The sequence below is a fragment of the Centruroides sculpturatus genome, unplaced genomic scaffold, assembly GCF_000671375.1.
Source record: "Centruroides sculpturatus isolate CEXI.00-Female unplaced genomic scaffold, Cexi_2.0 scaffold516, whole genome shotgun sequence".
Classification (NCBI taxonomy): Eukaryota; Metazoa; Arthropoda; class Arachnida; order Scorpiones; family Buthidae; genus Centruroides; species Centruroides sculpturatus.
The window spans coordinates 236112-257199 of record NW_019384788.1 but is presented as its reverse complement, the minus strand read 5'-3'; the positions used below and the strand labels follow the sequence as shown (position 1 = coordinate 257199).

General features: G+C 28.7%; 1 protein-coding gene across 1 annotated transcript in view; it reads right to left on the bottom strand.

Annotated features, from left to right (window-relative positions):
• The window catches only part of LOC111629280 (vacuolar protein sorting-associated protein 4B-like), a 57315-nt gene that overhangs the window by 27608 nt on the left and 8619 nt on the right, over positions 1 to 21088 (bottom strand). The window contains exons 3-6 of the mRNA XM_023373162.1: positions 13885 to 14020; positions 6292 to 6362; positions 1850 to 2007; positions 1486 to 1605 (exon numbers count right to left, since the gene is read on the bottom strand). Coding sequence (XP_023228930.1) covers positions 1486 to 1605; positions 1850 to 2007; positions 6292 to 6362; positions 13885 to 14020 — 485 coding nt within the window. The remainder of the gene's footprint in view (positions 1 to 1485; positions 1606 to 1849; positions 2008 to 6291; positions 6363 to 13884; positions 14021 to 21088) is intronic.

Below are 21088 nucleotides of genomic sequence, written 5' to 3'. Positions count from 1 at the left end.
TGTGGGCTAAATTTGGAGAATCCGTGCTTCTCGCATGGACAACTGTATGTGGCCGGCTCATGCGTCGGAAAACCTTCCGATTTATTCGTGTATGCACCAGACGGAAAAACAAAAAATATTGTGTATCCACAAACACTCCAATAAATAAATAGGATTGAAACGACACTTTGAAATGTTTTCCCGATGAAAATGAATAATAATAATAATAAGTTTCAATAAAAATGATAAAATGTAAATTGAATTTTATCATAATGAGTTTGCTTGAATTTTTCTTCTGAGATCGCAGCAATGCACGACGGGTAAGCTAGTTAAATAATGAATAATGATATATAAAATTATTATTATTTATTTCTGATTAGTGCCACTGTTGTTTGAAGTTCAGCTGCAGATGCCCTCTAATCCATCAGGAACATACTGTTTATGAGTCAATCTTCTCTATCTCCAGTAACTCAGGAGGATCCACACTCCAGTCTTCTGGTAGTAGTGCCTTCCCTGGACCAGTGCTACCAAGAGTTGTAGACAATGGACATGTCTTGATCCATTCATTCGTTGATCTCACAAATTGAAAATCCACCCCTTTTATTTAACATAAAATTGTTGATTTGCTGTTCATTATTATCTTTGAGGTATTCTATATGTTGTAGTTAATAACACTATAGCTTTTCACAGTGACACTAATTCCTGTAAAAGCTCCAAATATCTCATAGAAACATCTAATTTGTATTTGTTGTGAAAATGTGCACAATCCTGTGAAGTTGTACCCTTGAAACTAGTATCACTGTAATAAATCATATGAATAAATATTCTGTGTAATTTTCATTCTTGTAGTATAACTCCTCCTTGGTGTTGTAATTTCCATTTCTAGCAGTATATATATATATATATAATTTTTTAATATAAGAATTTAATGTTATTATTATTACAACATTATCAACATTATTAAAGTTAGAATTTTCTTACATATATTTAAAAAATAGTTAACTCTAACTAAAATTGAACTTTTGAATGAATTATTATTACCTTTTGACAGATTATACTCGGTTTTATAACTATATAAATAATATAAGATAATTATTTTTATCATTTCTGATAATAAATAATTTTTGTGTAATTGTTATCATACTTTGAATATTTATTTGACAACAAAAAGTCAAGCTACATACAGTTTGATATCTTATCACATGAAAACAATTGTTCATTTAGATCACAATTTAAATTATACTGTATAATTGAGCATTTATAAAAAAAGTATTTGTGTAAACTGTAAACAGCCTTTTTCTGCCAATGGTAAAATGAAAATCATTCTACTATACAGTTAGCAGATCTAAAAACAGCTGTGAAAAAAATTAGCAATTAGATATTTTGTTCATAACTTTGTTTTTAATCTACAGTTTTATGATTTTTCTACTACATGTCTACTTATGCCTTGAAGAAGTGTAATTTTAAATATGATAAAATTATCTAAATGATATGAAATACATCTTACTTTTCACTCTCTCCAAGCCATTTTGAAACAAGATGTGAAGAAGAAACAGAGAAGAAAGTGGAATTATTGGCTTCTGTTGCTACTGCTTTAGCAAGATATGACTTTCCAGTACCTGGAGGCTAAAGTAAAACACATTTTCCACTAAACTGTTATTTTTACTTAACTTCAAAAATTTAAATTTTTATTACTAATCATGAATATTTCTTGTAAATAAACAGAATAATGTGTATTAAGCAAATAAACAAACATGAATTACAAAATAAGTTAAAAGTTTTATTTAAATTTTATATTGTAATAATATAAACTTGTTTTAAACTATTTGCCTAAGATATATTTTTTATTTTATTAAAAAATTTAATTTACCCCAAAGAGCAGAATTCCTTTCCAAGGCTTTCTTTTTCCTGTGAATAAGTGTGGAAATCGAATTGGTAAAATTACAGCTTCCTTCAAAGCTTCCTTTGCAGACTCTAATCCAGCAACATCTGACCATTTGACATTTGGTTTTTCCATGATGATAGCACCTAGAATATTTATTAAGCAATAAAAAAAATAATTTAAAATAGATATTTTTTAAAAACAGAAACAATAAATGCATTTTTTAAAATACAGTGGAGATCAGTTAACGAACATAATCCATTCCAAGATCATGTTTGCTATCCAAATTGTTCATTAACCGATTATCAATTTACCATAGATTTTTGTGGGAATTTGATTTTGTTTGGAGACCCAAAAAATTAAAAATTTACATACTTTCTTCCTATTTTATTTACATTTAATAACAAACTAAAAGCAATCTCTCCATTTTTTCATGGATGGCACATCTTTGTTTCTCAGATGTGATTTTCATTACTCCTCTAGCTGCTTGTGTCTTCTTGATTATATCTTTCTTAGCTCAGATTGTATATACTGTAGACCTGTTGAAGTCATCTGCCTACAATATCAGATATCTGCCCACTCTCTCTACCTCGGCTATTATCTCTTGCTTAGTTTCTACAGTGAACACAGTTCTTGACACTCCACTCTTTTTAGGCCTCATAATATTATCAATTTTTTAAATAAAAAGTTTAGAAAAGCATGTACAAAAATTCAAAGAACAGAAATTATCTAGTGCAAAAAAGGTTATGTATACAACTGTGAAACTCTCGTTCCATAAACCATGCCATTAAAATATAGTTTTACAAATTTTAAATGCAGCATTGCTTCTTGTGTTTGTTCTGTCAGNCATAGTAATATAGTGATTATATGTGCCATGTGTGAAGGTGAACATCACATGAATATAGAGTAACTTTTTTTTATTATCTAAATACTTTATAACCAAATTTGTTTATTAAAATGTTGTGAAATTAATTTTCTGGTATATCTGATTCATATTTTCAAAACAATAAATAATTATTGACTTAAATCAAGTAATATTACATATGTGGTATTACATAATATGTAATTGCCGCAATGCGCCTTCTCGTGAGCTCCTGAAGAGCATGTTCACCAAAGGGTTAAATAAGTAGAAATAAATAAAGTTAAATAATAAATTATTAACTAAATAAGTTATATAAAATAATTACATTCACTAATTATTTGAGTATTGAAGTATTTGAATATTCAAGATCTGGTTAATATTTGAATCTGTGAAAAGTGATATTTACCCATCCCTAGTTTTAATAGAAACAATAGGTTTATCTTTTCAATTTTTCTTATTTATTTTTTTTTATGTTATTTATATTTTCAAATGATCAAAAGAATATATAATCATTAAAGAAAAAAAAATGTATGCAGCAGGAGATTTTCTAAAAACAGAATTTCGTTGTCAAGTATGAAACTAAAAATTGATTATTTTTAGTATTATATATAAACATATAGAATTATTTATATTTAATTATATTCATACTAAATATTTTTGTAGATATTCACCTTAATAAACTGTTTTAAATTTATAACTATTTTTTCTTTTGATATTTTGTTCAGGGTTAAATTAAATAAAAAATGATTAAATTAGGTTTAAAAAATTTAAATTTAATGTTATTGTACACTTTAAATGCTGAAAAAAGTTAATTTTTACAAAATGCTAAAATCAGTGGTCATTTCTTGCATTTGTGACATACTCTAATTGAAGCATCACAATAATAGTTCATAGACAACTCAATTTTATTGGCTGAAAGCCAACATGTTATCTCAAAAATTGTTATCACTGTATGTACAGTGGTACCTCAGAATACGAAATTAATCTGTTCCAAAACTGAGATCGTATCATGAAAATGTCGTAAGGTGAATCATTTTTCCCCAGACGATTACCTGTATAATCCAAATAATTTGTTCCAACACCCAAAACACACTCAAATTAAAGCTAAGTAGTGCATTAAAATAAAAAAATAACTATAGTAAGGAAAACACTGAAAAATGCATTTTGTAGTTGTAAATGTATAAATAACCATAATAGAATAATAATTGATTAAAAAAATGTAATTTTATTTGCATTTTACCTTTGAGGATAGATGATGGTGGAGGTGTAAACTGTATATATATATAAAGCAACACTAATTTTTTTTTATCTTTTCTAAGTTATTTTTAAGTTATCGTTACATTATGTTATGTAAGTTATGTTTTAGTGAATAAAAATTTATTTAAAAAATTTAAAAAAGCATTTTAGTGAAGTAAGTTTTAGTGAATAAAAATTTAAAAAAGCAGTGAATATATATATATATTTTTTTAAAAATTTTTATTCACTGCTTTTTGCTTTCTTTCCTTCACTTCTACCAGCACTTTCACTGGATAGAGGTTGCTTGGTAAAATATCTATCCAAAGAGGTTTGGCTTTGCCTACTTTTTTAAAATGTTTCTAAAATTACTTATGCAAATACTGAGCAGCAATACAGCCAGTGTGAACCATTTTGGAATGTTTCTTTTCAATAAAATCAGTCGCTTTCTGATAATACCTCAAGATTTCCTTTATTGAGCGAGATCCTTCCACGATGAAGCAAACACGCAGACTGAGACCAATGAACAGAAGTGAATAAAAAATGGCGCTGCAAACTAATGTAACGTCGTATGGTAAGTTTTTGTTCGTATCGTGGAGCAAAAATATGTTCGAATTTCATGTTGTATCCTGAAAATTTCATATGCTGGAGCATTCGTATCCTGAGGTACCATTGTATTCTGATGTCTAAATGTTAGTGTGGAATAATAATAATAAGTAAAAAGACTCATATTTGCATAAATTTTACAAAAAATTTTTTCCTTTTAATTAATATTTCAAAATAAAGAAAATTCTGAATAATTACACAGTTACAAACAACTAAAAAACAATAAAACTTAAATATTTTATTTTCATTAATATAGTTTTTTTTACCTTCTAACTGATTTAATAGTTTTTTCTTATCTGGATCCTCCTCATCACTTTCACTACTGTCGTCCTCTTTTCTACATCATAAANTTTACTTCTAATACATTTACATTAATGTTTATTTGGTGTACATTTTTAATAAATTAATGTTAAAAAAATCATTCTAATTTACAATATATAGTTTTTTAAAGCTTTTTTCCACACTGTGTATAGAAATAATCCCAGACAAAAATTTTTGCTGAAGAAAGATTAATTTCTGACAGAGGAAAAATCTGTTATCCTGCTGTATTAATAATGATACAGAAATATTAGAAACAAAAACATACAGTGCTACCTCAGGATACGAAATTAACCCATTCCGAAACTGAGATTGTATCACGAAAATGTCGTAAGGTGAATCATTTTTCCCCATACGATTACATGTAAAACCAAATAATTCATTCCAACATGAAAAACACACTCAAATTAAAGCTACATAGTACATTAAAAAAAAGTAACTATAGTAAGGAAAACACCGAAAAATATGTTTTGTAGTTGTAAATGTATAAATAACCATAATAGAATAATAATTGATAAAAAAAATGTAATTTTATTTGCATTTTACCTTTGAGGATAGATGATGGTGGAGGTGTAAACTGTATATATATATAAAGCAACACTAATTTTTTTTTATCTTTTCTAAGTTATTTTTAAGTTATCGTTACATTATGTTATGTAAGTTATGTTTTAGTGAATAAAAATTTATTTAAAAAATTTAAAAAAGCATTTTAGTGAAGTAAGTTTTAGTGAATAAAAATTTAAAAAAGCAGTGAATATATATATATATTTTTTTAAAAATTTTTATTCACTGCTTTTTGCTTTCTTTCCTTCACTTCTACCAGCACTTTCACTGGATAGAGGTTGCTTGGTAAAATATCTATCCAAAGAGGTTTGGCTTTGCCTACTTTTTTAAAATGTTTCTAAAATTACTTATGCAAATACTGAGCAGCAATACAGCCAGTGTGAACCATTTTGGAATGTTTCTTTTCAATAAAATCAGTCGCTTTCTGATAATACCTCAAGATTTCCTTTATTGAGCGAGATCCTTCCACGATGAAGCAAACACGCAGACTGAGACCAATGAACAGAAGTGAATAAAAAATGGCGCTGCAAACTAATGTAACGTCGTATGGTAAGTTTTTGTTCGTATCGTGGAGCAAAAATATGTTCGAATTTCATGTTGTATCCTGAAAATTTCATATGCTGGAGCATTCGTATCCTGAGGTACCATTGTATTCTGATGTCTAAATGTTAGTGTGGAATAATAATAATAAGTAAAAAGACTCATATTTGCATAAATTTTACAAAAAATTTTTTCCTTTTAATTAATATTTCAAAATAAAGAAAATTCTGAATAATTACACAGTTACAAACAACTAAAAAACAATAAAACTTAAATATTTTATTTTCATTAATATAGTTTTTTTTACCTTCTAACTGATTTAATAGTTTTTTCTTATCTGGATCCTCCTCATCACTTTCACTACTGTCGTCCTCTTTTCTACATCATAAAAAAATGTTAATAATTATTTCATTTTTACAATTATTTTTAAGAAATAATAAATAAATAAATAAAAGCAAAATGCTACACAGCATAAAATAAAAATATTAAAGTTTGTTTATTACCTTTTCTGAAATTAAAGAATTTTTAAAATTATTTTGTTATTTTTAAATTGTAGTGATTACCCATTAAAACCATTAAATTATAATATATATTTCTTAAAATTATTGGAAGAACTTGGCAAGCATCTCAAAATACAGTTTAACCCAATTATAATGACATCCATGGAACTGGCAATTTTTTGACGTTATAACCAAGTGTCATTATCTGCGGAGTCATAATTTCAATCCCATAAAATTACCAAGTATGTTTAAGAATCTATTAAAAAACCATTCTAATTTAACATCATATGTATTACCATAAAATTATTTCTTAATGGTATTACAGTATACTGTATCTATTATGGTAAAATTAATTTATCATCACATGTATAAAAGTGTAAACAAAATGTTTAAATCAACTTTATTTATATTATTATGTCTAAGTTTACATCGATAAAATTAAAAATTTCAAAAATTACCTTTTATAAGAAATTTCTATTTGTCTTAAGTTTCGATAATGGTGGCACTTTCGGTTTTGAGAATAATGTCAAATCAAAAGACAACAAAAGGTTAAACTAATGTATGCCAATTTAAAAAAATACATCATCATCATTCACTTATTTTAGATCGTAGGTGTTTTTCACCTAAAAATTGTTTATCAATATCATTTTCTAAATCATACACTTTGTTCATTATTTCTGACAAAGTTTTCCGAGACCTGTAAAACATTTTCAATAATCTTATTGCATTATGTGCTTCCCTAGTGACAGCATTACATTTTCTCTGTCTGATGTTTCGTCTTCATCATCATCATCATCCTCATCTTTTTCACCTGAAGATTTAATTTGCTCAACAATATCTGCATCTGTATAAAATTTGGATGTTATTAAATCTTCATCTACACTCTCATATTCAGTAGCAGCAGATGACAAAAATTCATCGTTTTCTGAACTTTGAAGTGTTTTAATTAATTCTGATAGAGGAATGTCGTCGTTGTCATCATCATTCATAAATGTAACAACTGTTTGACTATTACACAATTTTGCATGGCAAAATCAGTTTGCTATTATTTGTGAACTAACCTTACACCAAGATTTTTCCAAAAAATCAACTGCTTCTAATAAAGAAATTGCCATTTTATTGTTATCTTCCATATTTGTAGTAAATTTTTGTAAAAGAATTTTTCTAAAATGAGATTTAAGGCTTCTTATAATTCCTTGATCCATTGGCTGAAATACACTAGTACAATTTGGAGGAAGGAAGTGGACTCTGATCCTAGGGACTAAACATGTAGTATTTTCTTTGTTAAATAAAATTTCATAATCTAATTTTGTAAATTTGGAAGTGCTTTAAATATGATGTTAAAACAGGATTTTACGTCATTACAAGTGGGTTTTTTAACATTATCTAGTATAGTAAAATTGTGGAACCGATAAAAATTGACATTATATTAGGGTTGTTGTTACATCCAATGACATTATAATCAGGTTAAACTATTATGTATGTAAAAATATCACTTCCTAATAAAAAAAAATTAGCTTTTTTTGGTTTTGCTTTATGAATAGAAGTACCTATTAAAAAGTACACCTATTTGAGTTTGCAACCTGACCTGCCAAACCTAATTTTTTTTTATGATCTGAACCTTTTCTAAAAAAGTTTGCCGATCCCTGGCTCTTATGCAAGGGTGCATTATCANAAGTGGGTTTTTTAACATTATCTAGTATAGTAAAATTGTGGAACCGATAAAAATTGACATTATATTAGGGTTGTTGTTACATCCAATGACATTATAATCAGGTTAAACTGTATATATAAAAATAAAAATACAAAAATAATTTTTTAATTATTATTTTTCACCACACACACTGCATACAATGAAACATTTACTTGTTGAATTTGAGATAAATTCAACAAAAAACCATATACATTACACTCTTGATAGTTTGAAGTGGAAAAAACAGAAAAATTTGAGTTACAGAAACTACCATTATTTTAATGTGATAATAAATTTCACAATACAAACAATATAGTTGGACTTATTTAAATAGTAATAAAATATAATGTATGTATATGTACAAGATAACATAACACTTCAAGAGTCTTTATGATTTCCCTCCCTGCACAGAGAACAGGAGATTTGTCCTTTATAAAATTTATTTCTTCCTCATCTCCAGTGCTTGTTTCTTTACTTCAGTTATGATGTTTTCTTCATACGAGTGTCTACAGGTAGCTAGGTCGTCAGCATCACCACCATCATGGTGACCATAACATATACTCAGCAGGCCAAACTGCAATCCAGATTGAAGATTACAGTATTCACAAAAATTGCTGCCCAACAACCCCCACAAGTGCCTGCAATGTTAAAACACACAGTGTATTAGACATTTTCTGAATAATATGGATCTGAGGTCATTGATCATAGACAAAGAACAGACATTTGTGATTATGTAAGAACAAAGATTCCTTCTATAAACTGGTTTGGTCCTACTAAGCGATGATCTGACAATGACAGTTTTAAGAAGAGCACGAAAAATGGTAACATTAACAGGTGTTCTATCTTCCTTAATGGGACTGCCTTCTCCCAAAGATGTGACATGTCCCAAGCTATTCTTCAAAATCAAAACACAAGTCCACATGTCCTCCACAACCTCTGCTCATATCAGATGCATTAGATAGGGTACTTGCAAAAAACTTAGCTCCATTCTTCCTACATCTATATTTGAAGCAAGATCAGTTCTCTCTACTACCGTTACACTGCTACCTATGCAAGCATATTGCTTTTAAAAAATTGATATAGTATCATTGTACCCTTTGGGGTACTGCAATTTGATGCTGTTATGCTAGCAAATGCCATGCTTATTAAGAAGAGTTTCTTGGCTCCACAAGTACTGGATTTGTGAGAGGCACTGCTATTCATTACTGATAATAACTTAAGATACTTTTGTTTTGATAGCAATGCCTACATCCAAAAGCAAGGTATATCAATGGGTTCATCTCTCTCTGCCACACTAGCTGAACTTATTATGAGGAATGGTGAAACAAAAATCTTTAACCCCCAACTTGCTATGCAATACCCTCTCCTTTACCTACAATATGTAGATAATATTTTAATTAACCACTCTGAACACAAAAAAAAACCTTATCTACATATAGCCTGCAATACCACACTTAGGGTTGCTGTCATTACTATTACTATTATTACATAGCTATCACATGCACATTAAGAAAATTTGGGTTTATCGTTCCACTGGCTCCACAACCTATCTTAAATAGCTTTTATGCAATGACAAAGGTAAAGTTGACTTGCTGAAAAAATTGGAAATATATGCCACACCTTTACATCTCTTGAGAGCAACAACCAATTATACTGGAGTTACTACTAGAATGCTTCAGACACATATCTAAGAACATCAGAAAGTCATACAAAATAATAGGTATACTACAGAACTGGTCAAAAGAGCCCTGAACCAAGATTATGAGTCCCTCTGGTCCCATGTGTCAGTTCTTAAACAATGCCAGGATAGAAGAACATTATTCCTACGAAACCTCCTATTGCATCGCAACCTCCTATTGCATAACATGAATAACCTCAACATTCCCAAACTATAGATGTCATTATATATAATCAACTACAAAAAAAAACTATGGATTATTATAAAAGAGCATTTAATTTCATTTTTATTTTATGTTTTGAAAAATCTATTAACTTTTATTTTTAATAGTTTATAATCTTTATCATCAAATATCAAATTTTCTAACATTCCATGGGCTGCTGCTCTTGGAATGTTAGACATTTTTCTTTTTCTTAATGCAGCTCAAATATTTTTTTTAAAATGTTGCCCATTATGTTATTTTTTTTTTAAATATGAAAAATCTTTTTTTATTTCAGTCTAAGTGAATCAGCCTGAAAAGAATAGTTGCAAACTATCAAAAGTACTCACAATTTTGAATAAAATGTTAGCTTTAACACATTAAGATAAAGTACACTACATCGTAACATTACATTAGATCATTATTTGGCATGAGGTGCAATTAATTTTTTTTTTTTATCTAATTGGGGTTAAAAATTTTTATAAGTCTATACAGAGATAATCCAACTTAGTTTAAGAGCAAAATAATTTAGTTTTTAAAATATTTATTTCGCATTAACTCTTAAGTAGTTATATCTGGTTCCTGGAACTGCATTGATTTTTAAAATCCCATTTTCTTTCTCAGTATATAGATAAGGACCATCACCCTAGTAGCTTCAAATTATGTTCATACCTGTGACATTCCATAGAGTTAGTGATTCAGAAGAAATGAGATTTTTCCCTCTATGATAGGCACAGTCCAGAAACCACACATTAGTGATTAAGTAACTTTCCCAGTACTTGTCCATGCACACGTGTTTCCACAATGAGTCAGCTTTAATGATGGCATTTTCCTTTCTTAGATTCCTGATACAAGTTGCATTTCAAGTCAATCAACAGATGTGTCTCATTCAGTGTTGTTCAAGAACTTTGTGCATGAAATGAAACCAATGTTTCTCTCAGGAATCTCTCTCAAGCCTCGGCATAGCAAATCCTCCACTTCCACAAGGAAAATCAGAGCAACATTAAAACTTATATACCCCATCCAAAAATCTCTAAAATGCCTCCCCTGGAGCAAATTGTCTGAAAGAAACACTGGATAGACCCTGTGCAAAAATTTTCTTCATTTACATTTATTTTTTTTTTTTTGGTAACAATTTTAGAAGTAATAACCTTTGCCAATAATTCCAGACAAATAAACTGCAATTCTGATAATTAATTTTTATTTTTATTTTAGGACAGCTTTTGTAACCCTCTGCATTTTATTAGTATTTTGATAGCATAAACCGTAGTCAAGAAACACCTTTTGCAATAAAGTAGATAGTTGCAAGTAATGCTGTTTTTTTCTGAGTGACTATGTGTTTGGTTTGGTTTATTTGTTTATGTCAACGTGACACATGGGAAATCTGCCAAGAGGGATGTCTCCCAGGAGGACTTATCTATGGGAAACTAGCCTGTATTTAGATGTTAAAAAATGTAAAGAAAAAGACAAAAACACATAGTCAGCCCACTGGTGAGGCATGAACCCACAACCAACCAGTGTTCAGTGGTTTTATCCACTCAGCCACTGGTGGGTTAATCCTACATGTGCCACTCACTCCAAATTGATTAACTCCATAAAACAAAAAGTGGAGAAAAGTGACAAAGTAATATACATTCTTTTTTAAAAATTCCTTGTAAAACATAAATTCAAATAAACATTGTAGAATGTATTATTTAGATGTAGCTTTTATTTAATAACATATAAAATGTATAAAATAGCATAGATATGCTATAATCATTATTATTATTACAATTTTGGTGTGATTGAGGGAGTTAATCGATTTGGCAAGTGAAAAACATAATAACATCAAATTCAATCTTCACATTAGCACACATTTTTTATTAAAATTTGTTCACAAAAACGAATAATAACTATTCTGTTACTGTTACAATGGTTAACAGTAACAGAATAGTTAATTTAAACAAAATAATAATAATTTTGTTTAAATTGATTATTCAGCAACATAAATGATGTCTTCTTCATCAGTTGTATTTGAGCCCCATAATGTCAATTTGTTCTTAAATTTTTATAAGAATTGTGCTTAATAGGAGGAATGAAAAAAATTATTTTTAGTTTTATCCATCTTGATATAATGGGTTTTCTTTTTTCTATAAACAATTGTTGCCAAAATTAAAATAATCGTTCAATATTCCACAAGTATACTTACTTCTGCAGCAGTTGGACTGTAACTAACTAATTTCTTTTACTTACATTTTGTGATGAGATAACATTAAATAATTTACTGTTATCTACAAAGCACTGGTCAGCACACACTGCAGCATTGTAATTGCAGTGTGTACTGGCAGACTAATGTTACAGTATGGAGTTACTTAGATTGGCTTCTGAAATAAATAAAATTTTTTTCAATGGCCAATAAAATTTTGTCATTAAGTGGTATTAATCCTTATTATTAAAAAAATTTATTATGAATATAAAAAGTTACAAGTATATCAAGTGCTTTCACACTAAAATTTTAAAAAATTTCCAAATGTGAAGTTAATCGACTTGTGAATGGCTCACATATCAGTAGTATCCACTAATCAAGCCATATTTGTTTATTTAAAAATTTATTTATTTTTAGTTAAAGTTTTTAACTATTTGCCCATGCATTATCCTAAAGAATCAAAACAATGAGAAAGTTTCTTCCCCACTCTCTGCCCTATGGACACTAAGAGTGTCTCTCTCTCCAGACCATTGTACGTTAGCCAATTCACAGTGGAGTGAGAAAAAGGGCCCAATATATCCAGGACAACCATCTGTGAAAAATTTCTCAGATTTCTAATTTGAACTTAAACCTTCCAAAACAACAGGCTGACACCTTTATCATTTGATCATCTAGCTGTCAGAGAAGAACTGATATGAAGAAGCTGAATAACTTTTTACTTTTTACATAATATTCAGATTCTATGTTAGGTTAGACTTTCTTAATATCCTAGGTGACAATAATGCTTCTATAAAAATATTGTTAACATTTTGGCAGTTTAGTCTTTAACTGTTATGAAATGTAAATAAATTTAAATAGAAAAAGCTATTGCTGTAGTAAATTTCAGATCGTGCCTTCAGATTTCCAGATTTATGGTCCATCAGAAAAAACACCTTACAACTCCTTGAGTTCAGTTTAAGTCTTTAAGTCCATTTATTTGAGAACCATTTACAAATGTACAGCAATACTTCTTGCTTGCTTCTCACAACACAGTTTTAGGCCAGGCTTGTTTCTCCTGTTCCAACAGTTGTTTTGCCTTATATCTAAGTTTTAGATCCTTTGGCCGACCAATCTAGAGCTGAGTCGGTAGCTCTCCTGCGGGTCTGCCTCAGTTAGCATATCTGTCCCAACTTGCCTAAGATGACTCGCTAACTGATCTTTTCTGAAAAATGTGTTCTGACAAGTGAAAACTTGAATTAGCTTGTCACTACTCAATAGGCCTCCTTGACAGCTATCTTTTTCATAAGTGAACTATGGAGTGAAATAAGATTACATAACACACCAAATTACATGAATATGAGTTGTGAATCCATCAAATGGAGTCATTCAAGAAAAATTACTTCTAAAAATGAATGTACATTTAGTAATGTTACCAGAATGTAAGCAGTATCTTGTTTTAATTTTATCATAAAAATTTTTAACAAAATGCATTTTTGATAATTGCTTTTTAAACAGGAATATAAGAATATATTCTTGATATTTGATTAGAAAAAAATCTTTACATAGCTGACTGCTTGATCATAATCGAAATATAAGCACCATCACTATATCTTCTTAAATGAAAACTGTATGGAAATAAACTAATTCAAAATTTCAAATAACTTACTTTTGATCATTTTCTCCAGCTTTTACAGGTTTCTTTGTTTTCTTCTTTAAAAATTCTTTTAATTTTTCAGCTCTTTCTAAGTACTGAATACATTTTGCTCTTATACTCTCTTTGGCACGTTCACTCTGTGCTTCATCTGACAAGAAAATTTTTTTAAAATTTAAAATAATTCACTAAAATTAATAAAATATTTGGTAATTATACAGTCCCAAAAATACTTTCAAATTTAACTATTTAAAAAATAAAATGCAAATTTAGAAATGTGTGTATGTTTAAATATTAAATCAATTATGTCCACTAAACTTTTGACTTAATTTTAGGGATCAAACAATCAAACTTAAAAACAAAATTAAAATTAGTAAAAATTTCAATTTACATAGCTGTAGAGTTTGAATTAATTATGCACAAAACAACTTATTTAAAATTTATGAACAAAAAATATAGAGAAATGTCCATTTAGTTTTTGCTTCTAGAGGAAATACTGTATAATTTCAGGAATGTACATGTTATATGTCATTTCCAAGTTGAATGCATTATATTTTTCACACTGAAAATATATGATCAAAAATTTTTCTATTTTTTCATACTGTTCCATACACTTTTCTATTACTTTGGTTCCAGTAACAATAACTAAGCATAAAAATACAACTGTATTTTTTTCAAATAATGAATAAAATTTACAATAAAAAAGTAAGTTTGTGAATTCTTCTGGTCTTTTAGATTTAATTTCAATTCCATTCTTAATATTGCTTCTTCTGTATAGATAAATACAAATAACAGCTATTTCTGAACCTACACTGTTTTACTAGTTAATAGAGTTCAAAAGAAATTTATAAGATTATCTGTAAATTATGTACTATATATTTTAAATTTCATTTATTAAAATTTTATACATATATTCTTATGAGACTAATAGAGTCTCATAAAAATAATTTAACTAGTATTTCCTTACTGACACACAAACAACAATAAACAAAAAGACACATACAAGTATAGTTAATAAAGATTATAATACTGAATGAATATAAAATAATGTTATATTAACTCGAATATTAATAAGCCATATTTGTTTATTTAAAAATTTATTTATTTTTAGTTAAAGTTTTTAACTATTTGCCCATGCATTATCCTAAAGAATCAAAACAATGAGAAAGTTTCTTCCCCACTCTCTGCCCTATGGACACTAAGAGTGTCTCTCTCTCCAGACCATTGTACGTTAGCCAATTCACAGTGGAGTGAGAAAAAGGGCCCAATATNTTCTTATGAGACTAATAGAGTCTCATAAAAATAATTTAACTAGTATTTCCTTACTGACACACAAACAACAATAAACAAAAAGACACATACAAGTATAGTTAATAAAGATTATAATACTGAATGAATATAAAATAATGTTATATTAACTCGAATATTAATCTTTTTCCAGTTTTAAAGACACAAAACTTGCTCTTGACCTATATTGAAGTCCAATTAAAGTTTTGTTCAATCAACTATATGTGGTATGTACTGTACTGTACATGCATCAAGTTAAACTGATGCTAAAATTTAGTGTGCCAATTGTTTAGTAATGCTAAAAGTCAGCCAACTTGTAAACTGTCCTGCTATAGCCTGCAAATTATGCATAGAAATTAAGTGTTTAGCATGATTGTAAATAATTGATCAGTCAACTGTTTTTAAACGACCAACCAAACTAAGCTGATTGATTCTGTTAAATGTGATAAAACAATCAATTTTGATGAATTGTAGATAAATTTTATTTATGTAACTCTTATTTTACTCTTAGGAGTCTTTGCTAATTCAATGATTGTCAAAAATTGGGGGCAGGTTGCTGAAAATTTGTTCTGCAGTTAAGTATAAATTTCTATTATAAACATGTTGAATACATAATTACATATTTTAGACTTTATAAAAATGCTTTAGACAGTTAGAAAAACTAAGACAAGCAGAAATGAAACACAGTTTTGTTTTCAATAGTCATAAAACTCAAGTACACTTTTCAGAATACATATGAAACATGCAGAAAGCCTACTTCCCTGGAATGATGTATGTGCTGGGCAGTCTATTACCAAATGCATAAAACATTGTTTCAATTTCACTCTACACTTCCATTAATTTCATTCTTATTGATATTGACAAAAAAAAAAAAATAGTAATAATTTTACAATTTCTCCTTCATGTTGAAACCGTACCCTTTTAGGTTATTTTTTAGGACACCATGAAATGTTGATATTAGACACTAGACTCTAGTATCTAATATCAACACTTCATGGTGACTTATAAGTTACAATTTGTCACTTATATGCATCAGTCATCTATATTATATTTCTTTCTGTAAAAAAAAAACCCTTTGAGTACAATTTTCTGATGATCAACTACACATGATTTAAATGCAGTTTGTAAAAATTTCTAAAATAGCAATCAAATATTCATTTACAAATATCTGGAAATCAAATTAATGAAAAAGAAAATAGGAATGATAAATGTTCTGATAAAGATGAAAATGAAATACTGTATTTTCCTGAAAATAAGACTGGGTTTTATATCAATTTTTGCTCCAAAAAATGCATTAGATCTTATTTTCAGGGGTATCTCCTCCAAAGGTACCTGCTTGGGTATTTTATAAATACTTAAAATAAATGATAATATAAATTATAATTAAGTATTAATGTCAATAATAATATTTATTTATATTTAATCCTATATTAATATTACTATTTTATAATTCAATGTGTCCATTGTGTGTTGAAACAGACATATTAAATGTCTGTTTCAACACACAATCTTTCTGGTTGATGATCTTAACAGGGGCTTATTTTGGGGATAGTGCTTATATTACAAGCATCCTGAAAAATCATACTAGAGCTGATTTTCTGGTTAGGTCTTATTTTTGGAAAAATACAATAGTAGTGACTTTCCAAATATTTTTAATACAAAAAGAATAAATAATAAAAGTTAACTTAGATTCAGGTCTTAAGTTTTTAAAAAAGTAAAGATTCTTATATTGAGAGAGTTGACTTATATTCAGGACAATATAGTATATGCTAAAAATCACTAATCTAACTCAGCTTTTTATACTTAATGAACTATCAACACCACATTCTGTTGCTGAGAAATGTTTTATTAAACAAGCACAACATTTTCAACCTAATGCAATAGGCCATCTTCAGGTGCAACTGAATTCAAATGCCTTTTCAAAATGGAACATTTTGATGCATTTTGTTTATTTTATTTTATTTTGCATTTGTTTAAAATATTTTATCTTTGTATTTAAATGTTAATTTATCTAATTTAAATTTAAATATAAAAATTCAAACATTCCTTCATTAAAATGTTCCATTTTGAAAAGGTGTTCAAATTTGATTATACCTGAAGATAGCCTATTGAATTAGGTTGAAAACATTTGTGTTTGTTTAATAAAATGTTTCTCAGCAAGAGAAGGTGGTTTTGATAGTTTAGGGTACAGTAGATGATCAATTAATGAACAGTTCAGACAGCAAACAAATCGGATAACGAACACTTTGTTCGAACTACAAACACATGTTCGGACAAAGAACATTTCACAAAACAAACACTAAAAGAAGCGACATAAAATAACGAATAACAATTGGTTTTCCCTTGTCTCCAGGTACCAATTCAAAACCTTTCGGAGTGTGGGAGACACTCAACCCAATACCAATCAGATATTATTCCTCCAAACTTTTGAAACTCTCCATTGTAATTCCAGCTTATTGTTTACCTTTTAGACATATAATTTTTTATAGTCTTTGCAAGACTGTTGGGCACTTGTTAAGTTTTGCATCTGTTCTATTTTCTAAAGGTGAGAGTCCTATTGGATAACTGTCCCTGATAACCTTTAACTGTCCTATTGGATATTCGTTAATGGTTTAACAACAAAATTTCAAATTTCATTTGGGCCTCACATTTACATAATTCTTTCCTGCACTAGTTGATTTCTGTTCACTGAATTTTTGTGAGTGCTTTTCTGAACTTTTTATTTCAAAAAGACATTATTATTATGAAGTCTAAAAAAGAGTGGAGTATCAAGAACTGTGCTAACCTTAGAAACAAGCAAGAGATAATAGCCAAGGTAGAGTGTAGGCAGATGTCTGATGGTGCTAGACAGTAAGGCTTGAACAGGTTTACAGTAAGCATAATCTTAGCTAAGAAAGATATAATCAAGAAGACTCGAGCAGCTAAAGGAGTAACGAAAATCACATCTGAGAAACAAAGCTATGGCATCTATGAAAAAATGGAGAGATTGCTTTTAGTTTCTTATTACATATAAATAAATATAATAAGAAGTATACAATTTTTTTATTTATTTTTTGGAGTTTTCAGAATGAATTAATCAAATTCCCATAAAAATCTATGGTAAATCGATAATCAGTTAACGAACAACTCAGATAGCTAACAAAGTCTTGGAATGAATTATGTTCGTTAACTGATCACCCACTGTATATATAACAGGTTCCCAAACTTATTTTGACCACCACCCACTTTGAGATTAAAAAAAAATCTAGTGCCCCCATATTTTTTAACTTACCTTTTTGCATTACCATCTGTTGCATATCTTAAAAACAGTTATTGCAAATATAATGTTTAAACATGCATTATTATATGGATAGGATAGATAGGGTGTGACCCATATCTTATTTCTGAGAAAAAAGAATGTTTCAATGAGAAGAAATAAAGCTCATATTTAATCACTGAGCCTTCTACTGCCCCCGTGAAAGCCTCCAGCACCCACAAGGGGGCATTATCGCCCACTTTGAGAAAGGATGGTATATATACTATTCAATGAAACATGTCCAAATATTTATTTAACCATATTACATTAAAAATAGACCCTGAAATTTATAGATTATACAACAAACAATTGCTGCTGAAATTTTTATAAGATCTGAATGACAAGGTTTCTTAATTTTAAGCTTGCAAGTTCAACAAAATATTAAAAAAAAAATCATAGATAAAACTGAAAACTAATAATTATATAACTACTGGTCAGTGGTCCCCCTCCACCATACAACCCAAATCTGGCCCCTCTGACTTCCACATATTCAGTCCTATAAATGACAATCTTTAAGTACAACAATTTGATGACAAACAAGATGAAAGTGGCTGTGAGTAAGTGACTACAACAGTGCACACCTGAATTTTTTCAAAGAAGATTCCAGAGTTGGGTTCAGTAATGGTGCAAATGCATTGTTTACAATACACACTATGTTGAACAGTATCTTTGTACAAAAGAAGAGTTAATCTACCACAAAGTGCAATATGAACATGTCAGTAAATAAAATAGTTAGTTTCAGTGCAGCTCTTACATAATTGTCTCAAAATTGATAAGCTCACAAACAAAAGTGCACACAATTATATAAAATTATATAATTTATTTATCAATTTAATTTTTCAAATAATATCTTCAGCAAATCATCATATATAATGAATGTAATCATGAGCAGTAAAATAATTATAAAAATATCATTTTTATCATCATTACTTAATCAAATTTGCTGTTATATCTATATTTTTAATCCATTTTTCACACACAATCTGAAATTCTTCAGTAATCTTTGAAATTAATAAAACTAAAGTAGAACTAGAAATTAGTAAAACTAAATTTTCTTAAAGTTTCCAAATAAAAATTTAAATGCTTTTTAATCTTTTAACTAGGTTATAATTGAAACTATTTTATGATAAAATAATCATACTTGAAGAATGCGTTATTTTGTTTTATATAATATTTTAAAACCATGTTGCTTTGAAAACAAAATTTAAATTTTGTTTTCAAAGCAACTAAATTACTTTAGTTTTAAAGTGAGCTTAATAACAAACATCTAAAAGGATATTCTTAACAACTTTCAAATTTTTCATTACAATTGACTAAAATTAGGACAAAATATGAAAGAGGATAATGTGTAGAACAAAATGAAAAAGCAGCAATGAAAATCATAATGCTATCTGTGAATAAAACACACAATAAGTCATTTTTTTTCTGTGGTGTATGAATAAATTGATATGAATATTCAAAACAGAAGATGTTATTATATCGTCATCAGATTGCACGCATCAAATTGATGTTACTTTAGGCCAGGGGTCAGCAACCTTTCAGTAGTATTGTGATGAATGTAAGTTACAGTGTTATTCCAAGTACCAACATGATTCTACCAAGTATATTATATATGTTATCGAAATTAGTCTGGTTATAACAGAATTCAAAAATGTATAATTTTGAAGTTAAGTTGTTAATTGAATTATGTTCTTACATGTGAAGCGTTTGCATAACACATAGATGAGACATATCAGGTCAGTCCATAAGTTCGTGCGTATTTTTATCTACAAAAAAAGCAACAAAAATTTTTAATTAAATCTTATTTCAATCTATAATGTATTCACCATTATTTTGTACAATTTTTTGCCATCTTGATGGTAGCTTTTTAATCCAGTCTTCGTAAAATGATTTCGGTTTTGAATCAAAATATTCAGAAATAGCCTTTTTTACATTGTTCTCATCCTCAAAGGTTTTCCCTTTTAAAAAATTCTGCAAACTGCGAAAAAGATGATAATCACTGGGAGCAATATCTGGCAAATATGGTGGATGAGGTAAAATTTCCCAGTTGAAGCTTTTGAGTTTCTCTACAGTTATTTTTATAGCATGTGGTCTGGCATTGTCATGTTGCAAGAGAACCTGCTTTCTGTTCACTAATGACGGTCGATTTTTTTTTCATTTAAACGCTCTAATTGATCACAATACATTTGAGCTGTAATTGTTTGATTAGGTTCTAACAGCTCAAAGTGAATTACACTTGACATATCCCACCAAACAAACAAAAAAATTTTTTTTGGATGCAACCCACCTTTTGCAGCCGGTTTTGGTTGCTTGTCACGATCTGTCCATTGTCTTTTTCTCGTCACATTATTATAGAGGATCCATTTTTTGTCTCCAGTAACCAGCCAATCAAGAAAAGGTTCCAAAGTAATGCGGGATAAAAGAGACATGCAAATGTTTACATGTTGTTGTCGTTTAGCTATTGACAGTTCATGTGGTATCCATTTTCCTAGCTTTTGAAACTTTTCCGATTTGCTGTAGATGTCTATGAACAGTTCCATGGGATGAATTTAAACGTTCCGCAATTTCATCAACTGTTAAAGATGGTTCTGCTTCAACTAGTGCAGAGAGAGCATCATCATCAAAGTCAACAGGTCT